This window comes from Argiope bruennichi, chromosome 10, assembly GCF_947563725.1.
Source record: "Argiope bruennichi chromosome 10, qqArgBrue1.1, whole genome shotgun sequence".
In the NCBI taxonomy this organism is placed as follows: Eukaryota; Metazoa; Arthropoda; class Arachnida; order Araneae; family Araneidae; genus Argiope; species Argiope bruennichi.
Window position 1 is genome coordinate 69,542,933 of NC_079160.1, and position 18,809 is coordinate 69,561,741.

The 18,809-nt window shown below is 27.4% G+C and overlaps 2 protein-coding genes across 3 annotated transcripts in view; both read right to left on the minus strand.

Annotated features, from left to right (window-relative positions):
- Window positions 1–7,520: 7,520 nt before the first annotated feature.
- LOC129987437 (uridine 5'-monophosphate synthase-like) lies at window positions 7,521–9,949 on the minus strand. The gene has a single exon (XM_056095420.1). The coding sequence runs from the start codon at window positions 9,831–9,833 to the stop codon at window positions 8,421–8,423; it is 1,413 nt and encodes a 470-aa protein (XP_055951395.1). The 5' UTR covers window positions 9,834–9,949; the 3' UTR covers window positions 7,521–8,420.
- Window positions 9,950–11,334: 1,385 nt separating this feature from the next.
- The window catches only part of LOC129988970 (uncharacterized), a 31,571-nt gene continuing 24,096 nt past the window's right edge, over window positions 11,335–18,809 (minus strand). For both annotated transcript variants that reach the window (XM_056097266.1, XM_056097267.1), the window contains 3 exons: window positions 18,392–18,417; window positions 15,457–15,532; window positions 11,335–11,680 (listed from right to left, as the gene is read on the minus strand). In XM_056097266.1, coding sequence (XP_055953241.1) covers window positions 11,468–11,680; window positions 15,457–15,532; window positions 18,392–18,417 — 315 coding nt within the window. In that variant the 3' untranslated portion in view covers window positions 11,335–11,467. The remainder of the gene's footprint in view (window positions 11,681–15,456; window positions 15,533–18,391; window positions 18,418–18,809) is intronic.

Here is an 18,809-nt window from a genome sequence, read left to right on the forward strand (position 1 = left end):
AAAATGTACATAGGAAACATGTCTCATGGTGATAGTCAAAAGATTTGTCAAGTTATTCCCTCTTTTTAGAAATTGATAATATTCATAAAAAAGTATTTCTAGCCATTAAGGAATAGACAAGGGAAGTATTTAACTATTTAAAACATAGGTTTCAGTAAATTTTATAAAATGCAAGATAATTTTATAGTTAAATTAAATCCTGATATTGAAAGATTTTTGAATATATTGGTTTAAAAAAAAGGCATTTAAAACATTTGATAAGATAAACCAAGAAGTCATCAATTCCCTACTCTGCAGTAGCATTCATGATATTTTAATGACAGTTGTTATGACAGCATTGTAATTGGAACTCTGATTGGGTACAAATGGCCATTATTGTCCATGAAACTACCCCCCCCCCCAGAAAGCTTGCCCCATTCTTGGAGGGGGGGGACAAAATGTCTTCGCATTACCCACCAGAGAAAAGAAAGCCAACTTTCATACTGAAAGCTCTCATCTTCATTTTGCCCCACACAGACAATGGGAATTTATAAATATGCTTTAAAAGTTTCAAAGTATAATAAAATATCAAAAAATGAACATTGTTTTTAAATTCCTTGCATTATTAAGTAAAATTAAGATAAATCAAGCTAAAAAAAAATTCTTAGCAGCATTTTTAAAAATTTTGAATAAGAATGATAAGTGGTGTATGCAAGTTAAAAATTATTGATTAGTATTGCCTTATCAGACAAGATTAAAAAATTGAAGCGTTTTCAGTTCAAATTTTAACTGCCTCTATAAATAGAATTCTGATCATTAACTGGTTAATGAACTAGTTTATAATTGAAAAACATTTTAAAGTAAACATCTGATGTGTTAGCAGATTTGTATTACCTTCTTAAATTCTATTGCAAATCTTTGTGTTTAGGATCTACCATAGGAATAACTTGAGTTTTGGGTCTTTTTTTTTTTTTTTTTTTTCTCCCTTTTTTCTCTCTTTGTTATAAATTTCGATAATTTTTAAATATATTAAAATACTTAGGTTGTTTTTTGATTAGCTGTTATATTTTCTATAAATCATACACAAACAGATAATTTAATATTGTAGAGACATTTACCAAATTTTATCAAAATAAATCATTTAATAGTTGACTAAAATTAAATGTTAATTTTTTAAGGTCACTTTCATGTTTTATCATATCTTATGTAGATAACTGAGCAAAGTAATAAACAATTTTAAGTTGAGACCAGATAGAAGCTTTGTGTGGGAAATGAAGAAATATTGGTCAAAATTTATAATACATACAAACAAAATATATCTGTCCTTTTATTTATTTTATGTAAAATAATGCATTCTTTGATTAAGGTCAGTTACATAACCTGTGTAACTAAACAGATTACTTTTTCTGAAATATTCATTAAAATGGTGTAAATATGGATGCAGCATGAAAAAAAAAAAAAAAAAATTCTTAGAGATTGGTAGTTATTTTTTTTTTTCATTTATATTTACCTACATTTTTTTTTGTATTGTTATGCTTTATGAAATCTTGTAATATGAAAATATATTGTAGATATGCTACAACTGGAATATCATTTACAGGGCTAATTGTTATCAGTAAAAATGATTTATTGCTTACAAATGTTTAGATTTAAGTTTCACCTAAAATGTACTGTAAATGATAATGAATATACCTAAAGTGTTATAAAGTTAAGTACCATTTGCCTAAAGTATATGTATTGCAATCATATACTGTAAATTTTAAAATCATCTGATCTACTTTATATGGCATCGGAATAAGAAAGAAACTGCTTTCACCATTTTTAGTTTATGCTGGTAAGTATAGCATTTAATAATTAAACATTTTATTTAATTCTTATTATTTTGTTAATTAATGCATGTTCTGCTTGCATGCAATATTTTTACATTTCTCTGAGATAAAAATTGACTGTTCTGTCATATACTAAGCATGCTGTATAGTTATTTGTGATGCCTCAGTTGTTCCAATATTCAAAGTCAGTCTACTATGCAATTCATAGTTTTCAGAGGCCAAATCATAATCACAGTAGTTGTTAATAACTCATTTTATCATCTACTTCGCTCATTTTTTAATGAAGTTCCAGTAAAAATCTGTGGTGTATTTTCATCCTTTGTCACTTACTGTGTAACTTATTTTTTTTTATTGTTAAGTAGTAATTTTAAGGATTTGATGAATAACTTGGCTGGGCTAAGCAAAGCTAATGTTGATTTTTTTTTTTTTTTTAAATTTCCTATTATGTGATAAAATGTGTATTAATTTTAATAATTTGAAAAGAAAATGATAGTTTGACATCAACATTTTTACAGTGTCAAGTTGCTGTTTTTGTTGATTGTAATTGCCAGATTAAGAAATAATTAAAAAGGTTCATATCTATATGAACATATACTTTATTGGATATTTTGGGATTGGGTATGGTGAATTTAAGTAGGTTATAAAAGTATAGGGTACTACTGTACCTGTTATTTTTATATTGTAGTGCTCTGGGAATTGGGTTGCTTATTACTTTTAATTATACCTGTGCCCTTTTTTTTTTTAATTTACTAATGCTTCTGTTGTTTATTTGAAACATTTAAATTCTTCTGTTCCTTATTTAAATTTATATATTTTTAGATGAAATTGTTTGGCTTTCTAATTATTCTTGAACAGCTTTTGAAAGTAGGCATAGCTTTTATATTTGAATTGGTTTCTTAATATATAAAAATAGTTCTCTAAAGAATTGAAAATTATGGGACTAAAAAAATATAGTTTATATTGTTTTTCTCAGCCTAAGTCTTTTTTTGTGTGTGTGTGCACTAATCTAGTATTAGACAAGTACTTTTGTGCACTTGTCTAATACTATTTAATATATCATTTATGTCAATATATTTAAAGAAATGAAATCCTGTCTCATAATAACAGTTAATGAGTATTGTGTAGTGTTGATGCTATTGCCAACTTTCAGTATGTTGTTCTTATTACTGTGATTTATATCTGATGATATTTCTAAGCTTTCTTTTCCCCTTCTGTTGAATTCTTTGTATGTTCATATTATTCTAGTGAAAATCCATGTTTGAGAAAAATGATATTGAATGTACTTTCCCTTCCGTAGATGAAAAGTTGGCTAATTTTTTTTATTTATTAAGATCTTCCATGAAATAAAATTTCTCCATAGCATTTCTTCCATTATAAAGAAAAATGTCTGCTAATTTTTATTAATTTTTTAATACAGAGTAGTTCTGTCAACTATTCTGCTTCATTATTAAGAAAGAAAAATTAATCGTGTCCCCCCCCTTATGTGATCTGAAATCCAGTACTGATTTCTGGAAATATAGATCTTTATTTAGAATGGACAAATAAATAAAAACAAGCAAATAAATAAAAGGTATTTCCAAATGGCTAATTTTTATAAGTTCACTTTGTAAAATTTTTTTTGTTGATTTGTAATTGTAAATAAAATTGTTTTCTTAATAAACAATTGGCTGGATTTTTTTTCCCCATTTTAAATCCTCTGAAACTACAAAACCTACATTCTATTTCAGGATCTTCTCGACTAAGAGATTATCTTGGAACAATTTTAGCAGTGCAAAAAAAAAAAAAAAAAAAAACCTTTCTATTTAAAATAGCATATAAAATATCAATCTGTTTTTAATTGCATATATGGCACTGTCTCCAATTTTTGAAATTTCCAGAATTGACATAATTTTTTGTATATACCATTTTAAATTACATTCAGGACCTGGTGTTTACTTTTTTTTTTTTGTTGTTGTTTTGGAGTCACATTATATCTCAAAATATGTTTTTTAGGCATTTCTTAATTTATAGAGATTATTGGATGTTAAAACTAATCCATTATAAATATCTTTATTTATCTAAATTCTTTATTTTTAAAAGAATGTATATTACATAAACAAAAGAACATTCTGTGATTTAAGACTTTCTATTAACAGATGAAATTAAATGTATTATTATGTATATTGTGTAAATAGAAAACCAATTTTCAAAGTAAATAATTTAGGTTTTATCAGATATAATATGTAGGTAGTGAAGAATGAGAAATTAAAAATATCTCTGGAAATAGGAAAACAAGCAATTACTAAGTAATTAGATAGGAATTCTAAATCTAATATAATCGTATATTTCTCTGGTGTAATGTTCAATTAGAACAATACATGTTTTAATTCAGGATTTTTATGTATATTTCCACATTGGAATAATACTGTGATTTCATAAATTTAGATGTTCAATTAGAGAATGGGGGATTTTGACAATTTTCCCCCCTTCAATAAATGGGGGGGGGGAATACAACTATGCCTTAAAGAATTTGTTAGACTTTTTCAGTGAAATAATATTTTACAATAACATCTATTTAATAACTGATTAAATCATATCTTTTGATTAATGGTCTTGCATATGTAGAAGGCCAATATCAAATTGACTTACCTCGTGCTGGACATACTCGGTTAATTTATTAACACCTAACTCTTTGGCTAGGTGGCACATTCTGAATTGAACTAACAGTTTCTCATATTTAAATCGAATGTCTGATTTTTAATACTCTCTGCTTGAGTGCTTCATTCAGCATTTTTAATCTGAATCATTGGAAGAAGAGCATCATAAATACTTAATTTCATCAATTTTGTTTTCAGTTTTTTTTTTATTAAAATCGCATCATTGATATTATCTTTGTATATTTGTGGAGTTATTTTAAAATTTTGCTACATTAGTCTTGTGATGACATCTGTAAGCAATAGGATCAAAATAACTTGCATCAAAACAAAAAAGCAAATCAACTAACAAAGTATAATCTTATTTGAATTTAATCATAATGTATGATGTAGATGGATTTTAAATAAATAAATAAAACTATATTCATATGTTACCAATTGAAAATATATATATATATATATCATAAGAAGTATAGATTAAAGACAATAAAAAATCATGGATAGATTGTTTGAGAATTCAGTTCTACATGCTTACGGGAACAAATAAGAATATCAAGCAAAAAATTCACAATTGAATGAAGTAATAATAGAAAATATCTATTAAAAGATATTACGTAGAATGCACAAGAAAGTTTATGATGAGATTAATGAATAAAATAAAGTGTATGAAAAAATTATATTATAAAGCAAGATATTTATATTTTTCTTTTAGTAAAATATTTTGAATTAAGATATTGTGCAATATAAATTCTAAAACAATCAAAAATTTAATTTTTCATTTGAAAAAAAATATTACATTTAGACATACCTTATAATTTTTGAGACCACATTTCTTGATCATTTTAATTTATCTTTATTTTATATATTAATTTCATTGTACAAAAATTCTTTACATGATTTTTTTAACTGAATTTTGAAATATTTATCCATAATACCTATTTCGATTATATTTATATTCGTAGAAATAGAATCAATAATACATAAGCTCTTTTCACTATCAAGTATAATGACAAGAAACATAGCAATAAATAGAGAATAATTATAAATTCATCATTGGGTTTCGAAATGACACAGCCTTTAAAAATTTAAATTATACTCTTCAAAGCGGAGTGAAGGGGGGGGGGGGAGAAGTGCTAGATATTAAATTTTTGTCATATTTATACATGTGTTGCATTACTTAAATGCAGCACACACTCCTTCTTGCATTAAGTAATAATATATATATATATTTCTTTTGAGTTATCCAGAGAAGTTAGATGAACTGATGTAGTATTAATGACTTAGCCATTCTTAAATGGCCCAAAAGGTAGATCGGATAGGTTTATGGTTTTATCCTTAGGGATCACATTGAATAAGTCACACCATATTAGAATATACAAATGGTACCATTTTACAGGTATTTTTAAAAAAATGTGACAAAGATTTGTTTCAATGTTTTAGGGGAGAATTAAAAAAATTATAAATATGTGTTGTCACTTGAAAGAGAAAGTATAGAAATTTATAATTGAGCAATAATTTTGTAACTACCTTATACTGCACTGAATGGAAAAATCAAAATTTCAGTTAACAGAGCATTTAATGTTTACTTCATTTAAATATGTAATGAACTTAAAGTAATGCTATTTTTTATACAATAAGCATATTTAAAATTTTTGTACACATGTAATGTCAACACAGTGTGTGCATAATTAAGTAGCAAGTATTTCCATTTATATATGTGTGTGTATAGAAATGTAACTTAAAAAATGAAATATTTATAAATTTTTAATAATTTAAAAATAATTTTAATCAAAGATAATAAATTTTTCAATAAAAAAATATCTACAACAAAGATTCCAAAAATTTAGCTTTAAATTAAATGTAAAATTTAAGTTTTTCCATCTTTGGTCTTTATAGATGAATATTTTTCTCTTCCATTATTGAATTTTAAAACATGCGAGTTTGACTGTTCCATGCAAGTAAAATTATACAAGGTTCTTAGTACCATTTTTAAAAATCTTTTACAAACAATCAAAAACATCTTTTTTTTAAAAAAAAAACATAAATTCAATAAATCTTTAATTATAGTTTTTTTTTTTTTTTAATGGAAACCAGGCCACAAACATATGCACCACCTACATTGTTCATTCAGAATATTTAGAACCATTATTCAAATACACAAACAAACAAAAAAAGCCTCTAAGTACAATCTAAGAATAAATGAATGAAGTGCAAGGTAAAAATATTAAAAACTAATGAATAGTTATGTTCAATTTATTTTATTTCACTTTGAGGACTTCATTTTATTAATGCAGGTAAAGCAAAAAACAATATTTTTAATCCTGTCATTTTTAATAATACTATTTCAATTAAATCAATAGTAACAAAGTTTATCTCAATATTGAAGTACTGATAAAACTTCAAGAATTATTTTTAGAGTTAATGTTTTGTGTCTTCAAAGTAAAAATAGTTAAAAAGCAATGTTTAACGTAGTTAAAATCCATATATTAAAAATGTCTGCACATTTGAAGAAAGAATTGGGCAAAGAAAGTTTCCAAAAATTTCCTTAATGTTTTGAAAATCATTTAACTTTGAAATAAAGATGTCTCTCTAAAACATGATTTTTTTTTTATGCAGATAAAAATTTATCTATGTAAAAGAGAATAATTATTCTTTTACACATATCAATCAAAAATTTCTAACACAACAGAAGATAAATGATTACAGAGAAAGTTTCAAAGATATCTTTGGACAATAATTTTAGGAAAAAAAAATGAAATATGCTCCCTTATTGCCCCTCCCCCCCCCACACACACATTGTTTGAAGAGATATTCTGTGATCCCTTTTCATCATTTGAGATAATCTTCATCCATTAATAAATAACTTATCTTTAAAGGTGATCATACTGTATAATTTATATAAAGTGATTGGAGTCTTATCAGAATAACACTTCAAGGTGAGTGAAATCTTCATACATTAATCACATAACATCTGTGCTGCTTTAAAGATTACAAACAATTGGATAAAACATAAAAGTAAGCAAACTTCATTAGGTTTCCAATTCTTTATTTCATTCAAAGTAATTTATAATGACCACATTACAATATCTTAGAATTATATTTTTTAAAACCTTTGCTTCTTAAAATTGTTATATTTTATTGACAATTATTAAATAAAAATCATTAATGAAGAAAATCTTCAAAACAACAATTGAGGTAGTTAAGGAATTATATCAGTTAGATATAAGCTTATGGTATATTCACAAAATCACAACACCATCAAAAAATGCATTAAAATTTCGCCATCCTGGTGGACAAAAGAAGTCAATATTACCATAATCGTGAAAAATCTTCAGCTTGGTATTCAATGTAATATGCAACAAGAATTTTATGCATATGTAAATAAATATAAATTTCATTAATAGATTGACACACAGCAAAGTTACATTGTAGAACTTTAAATAAGTTAACACTTTCATAAGGCACCAATTAAATAGTTCGATTTGCTTCCATACAATTATTGTATTTTTATCTAGACATCAATCAAAGCTTATAGCAACTTAATTTGAAAGCAATATATATATTTCCTTTAATTTATATATATATATATGTATTTACATACATTAAACATATAGATTATTTCTATATTCATCTAAGAAAGATTTCTTTTTCTAAAACTAAAAAGATTAACAATAACTTTTTAGGTCTAATAAACTAGATCTAGTATAAAAATATATTTAATGTTCTGAAACATTTACAAGAATTTAACTTAAAGCATCGTAAAAAATAAAAAAGTTGAAATGATTTGCGGAGCTACATAGGTACCAAAGATTTAGAATTTGCATAGGAACAAAGCATTTTCAAATGTTTATATCCACATCTTCTAATTATGTATGGATAAAAAAAAATATTAAAAAATTTCTATGTATAAAAAATAGGAGTTTCCATAAAAATAGATTAAAATATGGAATGGCACTAGCATCTATAATAATAAAAATTATTAACACTTGGAACATCTATTTATATAAGCAACATAACTTCTGTTTTTGTACTCAGTGGCTGCTGCAATAACATCTGATGCAGAACAAATTCCTCGGCCAACAATAATTACATCAGCTCCATCTGACACAGCATCTTCAGGGGATCTGTATTGCTGGCCTAATGAATCACCAGAAACTGCAATATTGACACCTGGACTCATCTGAATAAAATTTGGATTTTCAGACACTTTATGTTGACTTATAAAGCCTATAACATAGTCTTGATGATTCTCTGCCATTTCGGCAATTTTTTTCATATAGCTTTCATCTGTTAAGGTACCTTTCGAGCTCATTTCTGCAATGAGGACACATGACCTCTTTTCACTTTGGGAAGCAGATTTTAGAGCCTCAATTATTCCACTACCAGGTATTCCATGGACAGTGACAATATCAGCCCACTGTTTTATTTTGTAAATGCCATTTCCATACTGGTGCTGAACTGTATTGCCTATATCAGCTAACTTTCTGTCTTCAAAGATTAAAAACTTATGTTTTTGAGCCAGTTCTTTTAATTTTACAGGCACATCATCCGAGAAATCTTCAAGAATATCAATATGTGTTTTTAGCATGCAAATATGTGGACCCAACTGATCAGCAAGATCTAAAAGCGTCTTAGCATATAATGAATCCACAGCAACACAAAGATTAGATTTCTTTGATGCTATAATTTCAAAAAGTGCTTTAGCTACTGATTGATTGCAGATTTTTGCCCTTTCTTCAAAAAGCAATTTAGGAAGTGACTGATTATTTTTAATAGGTACATAACTATTATCTTTCAAGAAGCGTGTCACACTTTCAATCAATGGTTGTTCAACTTTGTTTATCGAACAATAAGTAGCAAAGATTTCATTAATATTAAACAAGGAATGCAGTTTTATTCCTGCTTTAGTCACATTTTCTTCTGCTCCTTGTTGTCTATCCAGAATGACAATACAATCTGTCACTATTAAACCTTCTTTTCTCAAAACTTCAGCAGTTTCTATGACACTAGAACCACTAGTTACAATATCTTCGATTATGAGACATCTTACACCTTTTTGCGTTATACCTTCTACCATCTTCTTCGTTCCATAACTTTTAGCTTCTTTACGTTTCATTACCATAGGAATTTGGTACAAAACAGAATAAATGGAAGCAATGGGTAGCGCGGTGTATGGAACTCCACACACAACATCGGTGGTTAAGCTGGCTTCTTTTTCCCTGGAATGAATTTCTTCGGCTAATTGCTTCACTATATTGGGGTAAGCAATTATACCCCGTAAGTCAATATAAACAGGAGAAAGCAATCCACTTTTAAGAGTAAATTCTCCCAACTGGAAAATATTTATTTCCAAAAGCTGACGAAGTAAATTTGTTCGAGAAGACATTCTCATAGATTTGAATGAAAAATTTTTAAGGAAAAATAATCTAGCTTGTCTTTATTAATCAATTAATTTTAATTAGACGATCCACAACCTTAATGATAATGTGTCAGACACTTCCACGTGAGCCGGCAGAGTATGAGAAAACAACAACGAGTTTAAATGTTTCAAGTTCAAGGGCAATAGAAATAGTATGTATACATATATATAAGTGTTAATAAATTTGCCCTGTGAATGAGTACTCCAAAAATAAAAGTAAACCACTTGATTAATAACTCATAGAGACTCCAATCAAATATTCAAAGTTAGCAATTTTCAAACGAATGCGCAAATTATTGTCTTTAAATTTTTATTTAGGGTAGATCTTTCCAAATTGAATTTATATTTAAAATAAGAAATATAACAATTCCTTTCTGCTTGCTTTTGAAAAAATATATATATATAATCTTTAATAATGAGCATTTTAATTATAGCTCAGATTTAATTCAGCACAAGATTCGGAAAAAAGAAGTAAAAGACGGGGACCATAATCTTTTCAGACAAATTTAAGATTCTAATTTCCTTGACTCCCAAAGTTTTTGATTAGGACAAAGCAGTTACTTGAAAAATCTACGATACACGAGTATACGCTTCTTTTTTTACTTAGAAATGAAATGTTCCATGGGATACTCGAAAGCAAAAACGACCTTAATGAATGTTGACGAACAAATCACTAATATAAAGATTTTTTTTTTTTTTTGCTTCCCCTCAAAAGTTTTTAATTTGCATTATGGTAAAATTTTTTCTGCTTTTATTTAATCATCACTTTATCTTTTAAAGAAATTTTTCTAATAAAATATGTTATAGGAACTCGGGATATATTTTCTGGAAATTATTAGAAATGAAACTAAATAATATTTTCCCTTTTAATACTTACAAAAACTTCATAGAAAATTGAAGAACATTCTGTGGTAAAAGACAACTTTCTTTAACTGTTAACATTACAGAGAAGATTCTGAGGCAGCATTTCGGATACTGATGTGTGAACGATTGAACTTGATTCCCTTTTGTACAGCAAATAGATTCATTAAGGTAAAAATTTTAATTATAAATTCCATAAAATTGCAGTAATTTCCTGCTCGAATAGTTATGTTCGATTATGTTAACAATGAATATTTCAAAACCTTCAAAATAAATTAATGTTTATCATAATGTAAAAGTAAAAAGAAAGAGGTTTTAATGCATAGTGTTAACAATTGTTTCTGAGCTAGTTGCAAATTTACAGAAAAAAAACAAATCTTAGTTACTATGATCATGAGAAAAGAAAAAAATATTCTATAAAAAAAATCTCGTCCAGCTTATTTGAAATTTCAGTTTTTAATACGGGACCATACTTGCTTGTTTGAGTCTTATTGTTTCGCCCGAACAATTAATAATTTAGTAAGTAATAAACACCACAAAAATAATTTCGGAATTTTATTCAAATCAATGAAATGAAGCAACATTCTTAAATATATTATAAAGTATCTACTGCTACATGCTTAATAAGCTTAAACAATGCGTGATAGTAAAATGAATAGTGGATTTCCGTAATTCTGTCTTACGCATATAGAATTAAAGGAATTCTGTTGAATGTAATAAAATGATGGGAGAAACAAATTTTATCATTAGTAATAAGTTCCACGATTATAATAGAAATTTCGACCTTCAGCTTCAAATGCAGCTTGCATCGATTTCTGTTTTGCCTTCATCTTCATTTTCCGTCCTATTGGATAGAAGAGTAGATAGCAGATAGTTTCATATAGATCGAAAAGGGAGATGAGTGACAAGCCCAGCCACATGCCCATGTAACCACCGATGTAGCTGAACATCTCTATACTCTGAAGCAAGAAACAGAGGAAAAACCATTCATTTAATCAATTAATTACTATTATCTGATATATGCCATTTAAATATAGAATATTTCAAGTGTAAGCATTTAGTCCTACATACATCACCATAACACAAAATACCCAATTATATTCTTTAGTTATCTTCTCGATAATGGCCGACATTCAGAATATCGAATAATATCGTGTAATGCCTTGTAGGAATAGCTACTGCGTGTACCTCTGCTGTGCTTGTGATATATTCGAATTGTAGAATTTTAGTTTATTGCTTTTGAATGAATTTTAGAGAACTTAAACTAAACATCCAGAGGCATAACTACATTAAATGGCGCCCAGGGTAAATATCCAAGTAGAGCTCTATCACAATTTTTTTAAACTAAAAAGCTCGTATTTCTTCCACCGCCCCAAAAAATGTTATACCAGAATGGGAGATGAAGTTAAGTCTATATAATTAGTATTTTGTGAAAATAACATTTGTAATTTAAATAAATAACATTCTTGAAGTAAAAAGGGCAAATACATCTTAGTTATTCAATCAGCTGGATTAAAGTATTCATAAAAAATGAATACTATAGCAGTTATAAAGAGAAATGATTTAAAATGTGTAAAAACTTTTGAGATTGTATTTTAAAATGTCGTGATTGACAAATCCAAACGTACATTTTATTTGATTATTTCAGAGGATCCCCCCAAAAAAATATCCAAACCAGAAATCCACAGCAAGTTGATTCCTACCTTGATGAGATCAATAAATGCATAGTTACTTTATATTTCTTCTAATATATCAAAATTTTCATACAAATATATTTTCAGATTTCTTATTTAAATCTTTTTTTTTCGCGATTTAAGCTATTAATATATCAAGAACTATTTGATTTAGATTAATATTTCGAACAATGATAGCAATATTTAATTTAAAGCTTTGCAAATGATTTTAAAATTTTGTAATAGCATTTTTATTACACATTAATAAGATTTCCTTTCAATGAAATAGCTGTCTGTATTTAATATCGGTTATACCGTTATATTTATTAATACTAAAAGCAAAAATTTGTCTTTTGTCTATCCTTCGATTAGCACATTAAATGACAAACATAATTATAGTTACCAAACTTGTGAACGTGTACCTCAAAGTACTTTTGTAACACTTAATTTAATTAATACAAAAAAACTGAAGTGGAATTTCGATGTTTTTAGTGATAACTTTCAGATAATATTATATCTCAAAGACAATTATGAAATATATAATTTTAAAATTCAAAAAATAAATAACTAAAAATCATTAAATCATCAACTCAAAATCAATAAATAACTAAACCACTCATTTTTTTAATGAGCTATTTAATTGTGGAAATTTCCTCCCGTTTGAGCAGTTTTTAAAACAGTTTTTACTTATTAATCGCAGTTTCATTTCTTGACATTTAAATTACGTATTTCTTACTTCATCAAGCTTTCAAATCTTTTGTTTTTCTTTTGTCGATAAAATTGTCTATTCTATCGCAGATAACTTTTTAATTCAAGAATTTTAGTTTAATCTTAAACAATGGAAAGGTACTAAGTAATTTTATATCTCAAAAATATTATATTTTTCTCTACCTCTTTATCTTAAGTATAAGGTAACTTTTGTTTCAGGTTTAGATTTTTTGATGTCACATTTATTAAGTACATAAATTATTTATATTTGCATAGCTACGAAAGCTTTAGATATTTTTAACTATGCATGGACAATATTTTATATAGAATAATCAATTAAATAATTCTTCCACAATAATATTATTTAATTAAACTTCAGAACAGATATGAATTTCACATTAAAATTTAGTGAAGAATTCTTTTTTTTTATATAGTATATGAAATCATTATTTTCATTTGATTTCAGAGTCATTTTTTGAACTAAAAATTATCTAAGTTCAGATCATTTCTTATAAAGGTAAAAATTTTTACCAATATTCTATTCGTGTTTCTTAAATTTTCAGTGATTGTTGCATTGAATTCAGAAATATTTTCTTAAATTTAACTCGAGGAAAAACAAGTTCCCGAATATTTGCTCTCTGCATTTTCTTAAAAAACAACATATCTCAGACTCGTATGAAAAATTCATTTTTCAAGTGCAACTAATAGCGTAATTAGGATGATACAAACAGAGCAACCCTATTAGCACAAAACACCGAAAATCATTGTAACAATATCTTTCCGACCTTTACTGGCATTCAGAACATCGAACCACATCGTGGTCCGATACATATATATCTTGCGCTAACAAGGAATCGTACAATATATCGTACAATATCTTGCACCAACAAGGAAATGCCCTAAGCGCCATTACTACGGAGCCCAGAGATTTAGAATAAATTAGTTGCATTTAAGAAAAATAAGAACTCTTAATTTCTAGAATTAAAATAAAACTTCTTAAAAACAAAAATGACGATTTCTTTCTTTCATTTTAATATCTCAATATATTGAGTTACCTCGAAAATTCCCGAATTCTGTGAATTCCATATATAAGCATTATGCTATGTACATTAATTACCGAGTCATGAAAGTTTGAAATTATTTTTTGATTAATAATCAAAGGCTGATATATCACCATAATATAGGGCAAAAGCACTTATTATTAATATGTAGACAATTACTGGCATTTGTACACAAATTTGATTAAAAAAAATAAGCCAAGGATTTTAAATTTAGTACCAGTTTAAAGATCAATAAATTGGCCACTGATTCACTCCAATACCTAGTCTTCATTGAGTAATAACAGCTGTGAGACACGCAAGTTTTTTAACATTTCATCTCAGTCAGTTCCTTACGGATTTCGATAAGAATTTCTTAAGATGCCGGCGTCCTGGCATAGGGGTAGCTCGTCTTCCCTGTGATCTGGGCTTGCCGGGTTCGAATCCCGGTTCGGGAATGGTTGTTCTTCTGTGTTCTATCTGTAAAGTGTGTGAATGTGCCTTCTCCCTATAAATAGGGGATTGTGTAAGCAAATGTGACGCATGAAGTAGCTAAGTCGTACGCTTGGCTCTAGTTGTCTTTACTGTAAAAACAATAGACGCTCACTCGGCTTAAATCGCTGGTAGATAACTGTCAGCGGACTTATAAAGTGCCATAAGTCACAACACAACATAATATGTCTTAAGATTTTACTTATTTTATCTTGCTCTATCATGTTTATGAGCTTCAAATCTTTTTCACATATTTTGATACTACTTTTAATGATGGGAAAAAGTATTTTCAAATGAAAATTTCTTTTAAAGTGACAACTTTTAGTGGTTTCAATATGATTATCAAAATAATTAGTTATCTCATGCTTTATACTGTTATTTTTTTCATTAATAAAGAATGATGCTTTTATTTTTCAAAAAATAACAGAATGACCCAGTTATTGGTAGGGCTATCAATAACAGATTGATCTGTTATTGATAGTCAGTAATTGGATTGGAGTATACCATTTTCTACTTATTGCATTCTTCCCAGAATTTCATGCTCTGAGCAGCACCAATTGGTAATTGTACAAAAATTTAATTCGAAATGTTTTAACAAATTTCAATGAAATATTTTAAGAGCTACTATTTTAAAAAAATATTTTTGCTTTAAAACCTTTTGAATTGTGAAAAAGTAACACAACGAAATGTTTACAACTATAAAATATCTAATTTTTTTATCTTTTATGAAAGAAGTTATGTATATAGAAGTAGAAAAGTAGTTTATGTACGTAGATAGAAGTAATAGAGATAGAAAAATAATGAGCAGGTTTCTATAGTACTTACTGCAAACTTTGGTTGATAAACAAACTTTGTCAGCCGAAATTTATTAAAAACGACAAACACAATGACTTTTTCATTTCTGAAAAATAAATAGAATATATGATTAGATCAAAATTTAATAAATATAAAAACTTTTCCAAAAAAAATCTGTCAATTTCAAAATTTATCGCATTTTTCTAAAACAAGCATACAAAAACTAGTCCCATTAGTGTAGTAAGGGTAAATGTCGCCCGGGAAAAATTATTTTCCTTTTATTAGATATCATTCGTCACTTAGAAATGGTAAGAAACGATAAAAACATTGTTACATTTGCAATTCTTGATAACATTTGATTTTAAAAGTATTCAAACGTACTAATGTTTAGCATTCATGGATCCCCCTGAGAAAACTGACCAGAGTACCCTTGCCATCTGGTCGTCATAACAAAATGTTCATAATATGCTCAGTTTAAATTTATTTACAAATGTTCATTGTTACCTCCATCAGTTACATGTAGCACATCCAATAGATATTGTGATATCTCTCGTAGTTTCGAAGCATACTTGCTTCATTTAACCCTTAGCACTCCGAAAAGTAATGAGATGCACTATTATAAGAATTCCTTTTAATGTTTAGAAATCTTAGATATAGCTCTAGGATAATTACAATTGTATTTGATTTACAAGAAAAATGGATTTTACTCCCAAAATGTATCTTCTTGTCTACGTGATATGTTTAATTTATCTAGTTTGTGTTATAGACGAAATATTTCTTGTGTTCTTTTTTTTTTTAATAAGGTTATCAATGTTTCGGTTGATTGCATTGATATTCTGAGGTTCTATAAACTTCGCTGTTTCAGTAAGATCTTTAAGGTACCAATGTATTTTTCCAAATGTTTATTCTCAATTTAACAGTATTAAAATGTTCTTTTTGGATAAATTTTGTAAGACTTTTAACAGGTTTTTTGGGGTTACTTAACATCCATGATATGTCTCTAAGCATTTTTGAAGCGACTTGTTCTCGACTTTCTTCTATTTGACCTTTTTTCTTTTTTATTGACTTTATTATTTTTTTAATTCTTGACTACACATTATTTTTACTATACATACTGGGATATTTATGTGTATTCATGCTTTTGTGCTTGTGTGGGTTTTATTTTTTGACCCTTGCTAGTTGCTGCATTTTTATTTATATGATCTAGAAATTTGTAATTCTTCATTCTTCGCTGTTACTTTTCTATGTGTGTTTTAATTTTGACTTGTGGCTAGAGTTACTTGTGTATTTTTGATTAATGCACTCTATAAATGGAGTCAATCTCTACAGTTTGCTTATTTCAAATAAATAATTCTTAAACATTAATGTGAAAGTTTTTACTATTTTAAGGCTTTTATAATAATCATTATCCCACAAAAGCGTGCAAATGATGAATCCTCTACAATGTCAGTCAGCCTGGGCATAAGAATCCAAAAGATTAATTTATCAAGGCTGTGATTCCAGTTTTGAGCTACACAAAAATTTTAGAGATAGCATAAAAACATCTCATAAGGAAGTCCAACAAAAGAGAGAAAAAATAACAAACATTCGGATCAGAAGAATGGGATGATCATGATTGAAATGTAAACAAATGGGCCAGCCTTTGTCTAATAAATAGGAAACTCTTCATTAATACATTTACTGCGGCTAATATGCCTAAACGGTCTTTTTTGTATTTCTCGAACATATAAAATGCTTTGGTATGTTTTCTTCCCTCCCTACCAGCAAGCTTATCAAAATATTTCCATTTGAATAGATAATACGTTGAAATAAAAAGTCGGACCGAATAAAAAGTTATAAAAAATGAACATATTAGTCTGTTTTCAAAAACATGTAGCCTGTTTGTAAAACCAATATGGTCAATTGAACGAAAGTACTAAGAAAACTTCAATGTATAAGGACTAGTGTGGTGTTTCTACATGTGTAATGATATGAGGGAGCAAGGGATGTGTTGTCACGGGGAATTAAATAAAAAAAAGGGAACTAAATCAAGAAATAAGAGATAAAGATAAGAAAGATATATATAATAAATATAATTTAAACTAAATCAATTCCCTAATTTTTATCTTAATTTAACCCACATTAACTTCATTCTAAAATGTTCTCTTATTTCCGGATCTATTTCCCCTTTATTTATATTTTCTTTTCCTAAGCCTACTCGTGTCCAGGAATCCCTATCAGAATCTGATGGTATAAAACCACTGTGAAAAAGTTTTCGCTCTCTGTTTGCTCTTGTCTTGCTGTAGATTGACGTATCTCGTCGTTTCTTTTTTGTACATAAATCATGCCTCCCAGGATGGAAATTTTAAAATTACTAAGTGTCTTCTCTCATAAATATGTGTTTACAATATATATATATATATATATATATATATATATATATATGCGTGTGTAAGCATAATTATTTACTAGCAGAGACGCGGACAAGGCACGTTCGCCACAGCGCGGCACAAAAGCAGAAGTGGGGAATAAGAGAGAAATAAATTATCCCTCGTTTTATATAATCTGAGATTTTGATAGGGTAAATATTTCTTTACAGTGCTAATATATTTTTAAGATTTCGATAGGGATTTTTGAGTCGACAAGGTAAGGGAAACACAGGGACCTTTTTAAAAAAGAATTTATCTCGTCAGCGGTATTTTGTCCCTTCACTCGGAGTGTGGGAAAGTTAGGCTTTTAGCCGATTCAACAATTTTACAAAGCTTATCTTGAATTAATTAAGTAGAGAAAGTGGAATTGGATCACGAAATAAAAGAATATTTTAGAATGTTACTATATTCTAGAATATTACTATGGGTTAAATTAAGATAAAACTTTGGAAATAGATTAAATTGAAATTAGATTTTAAAATATCATTACATATATATATATCTACCACAGGAAAGGAAAAATTATAAAATATCTAGAAATTATATATCGTACTTACTTGCACCAGATATCGTCTTTAGTACACTGAAAAATTGAAAAAAAATTAGATTAAAAATTTAATACTGCTTTATACATTTTTTTATGCAGTATTTCTTATTCTTCATGCAATATTTATGTAGATAGATAGTGATTAAATTTATCTTGCCCCAGAAATCACTGTAACTTATTTCTTTTTAGAAAAAAGCCTTGAAGATTTCATTGGTTGATATTTTACGAATAAGTATTTTATTCGTTTTTTATTCACTTTTAATTATTTTAATAATTTTTTTTATCAATATTTAACTGTCATCTATAAGAGGAACAATTGAAATAATATAATAAGTAAAATTGTCATAAAATATTTTAATAAATTCACCTGAGTGTCATATTTGTTATGTAACTTTATTATCTCTAGATAAGACATCCTTTTCTACGTA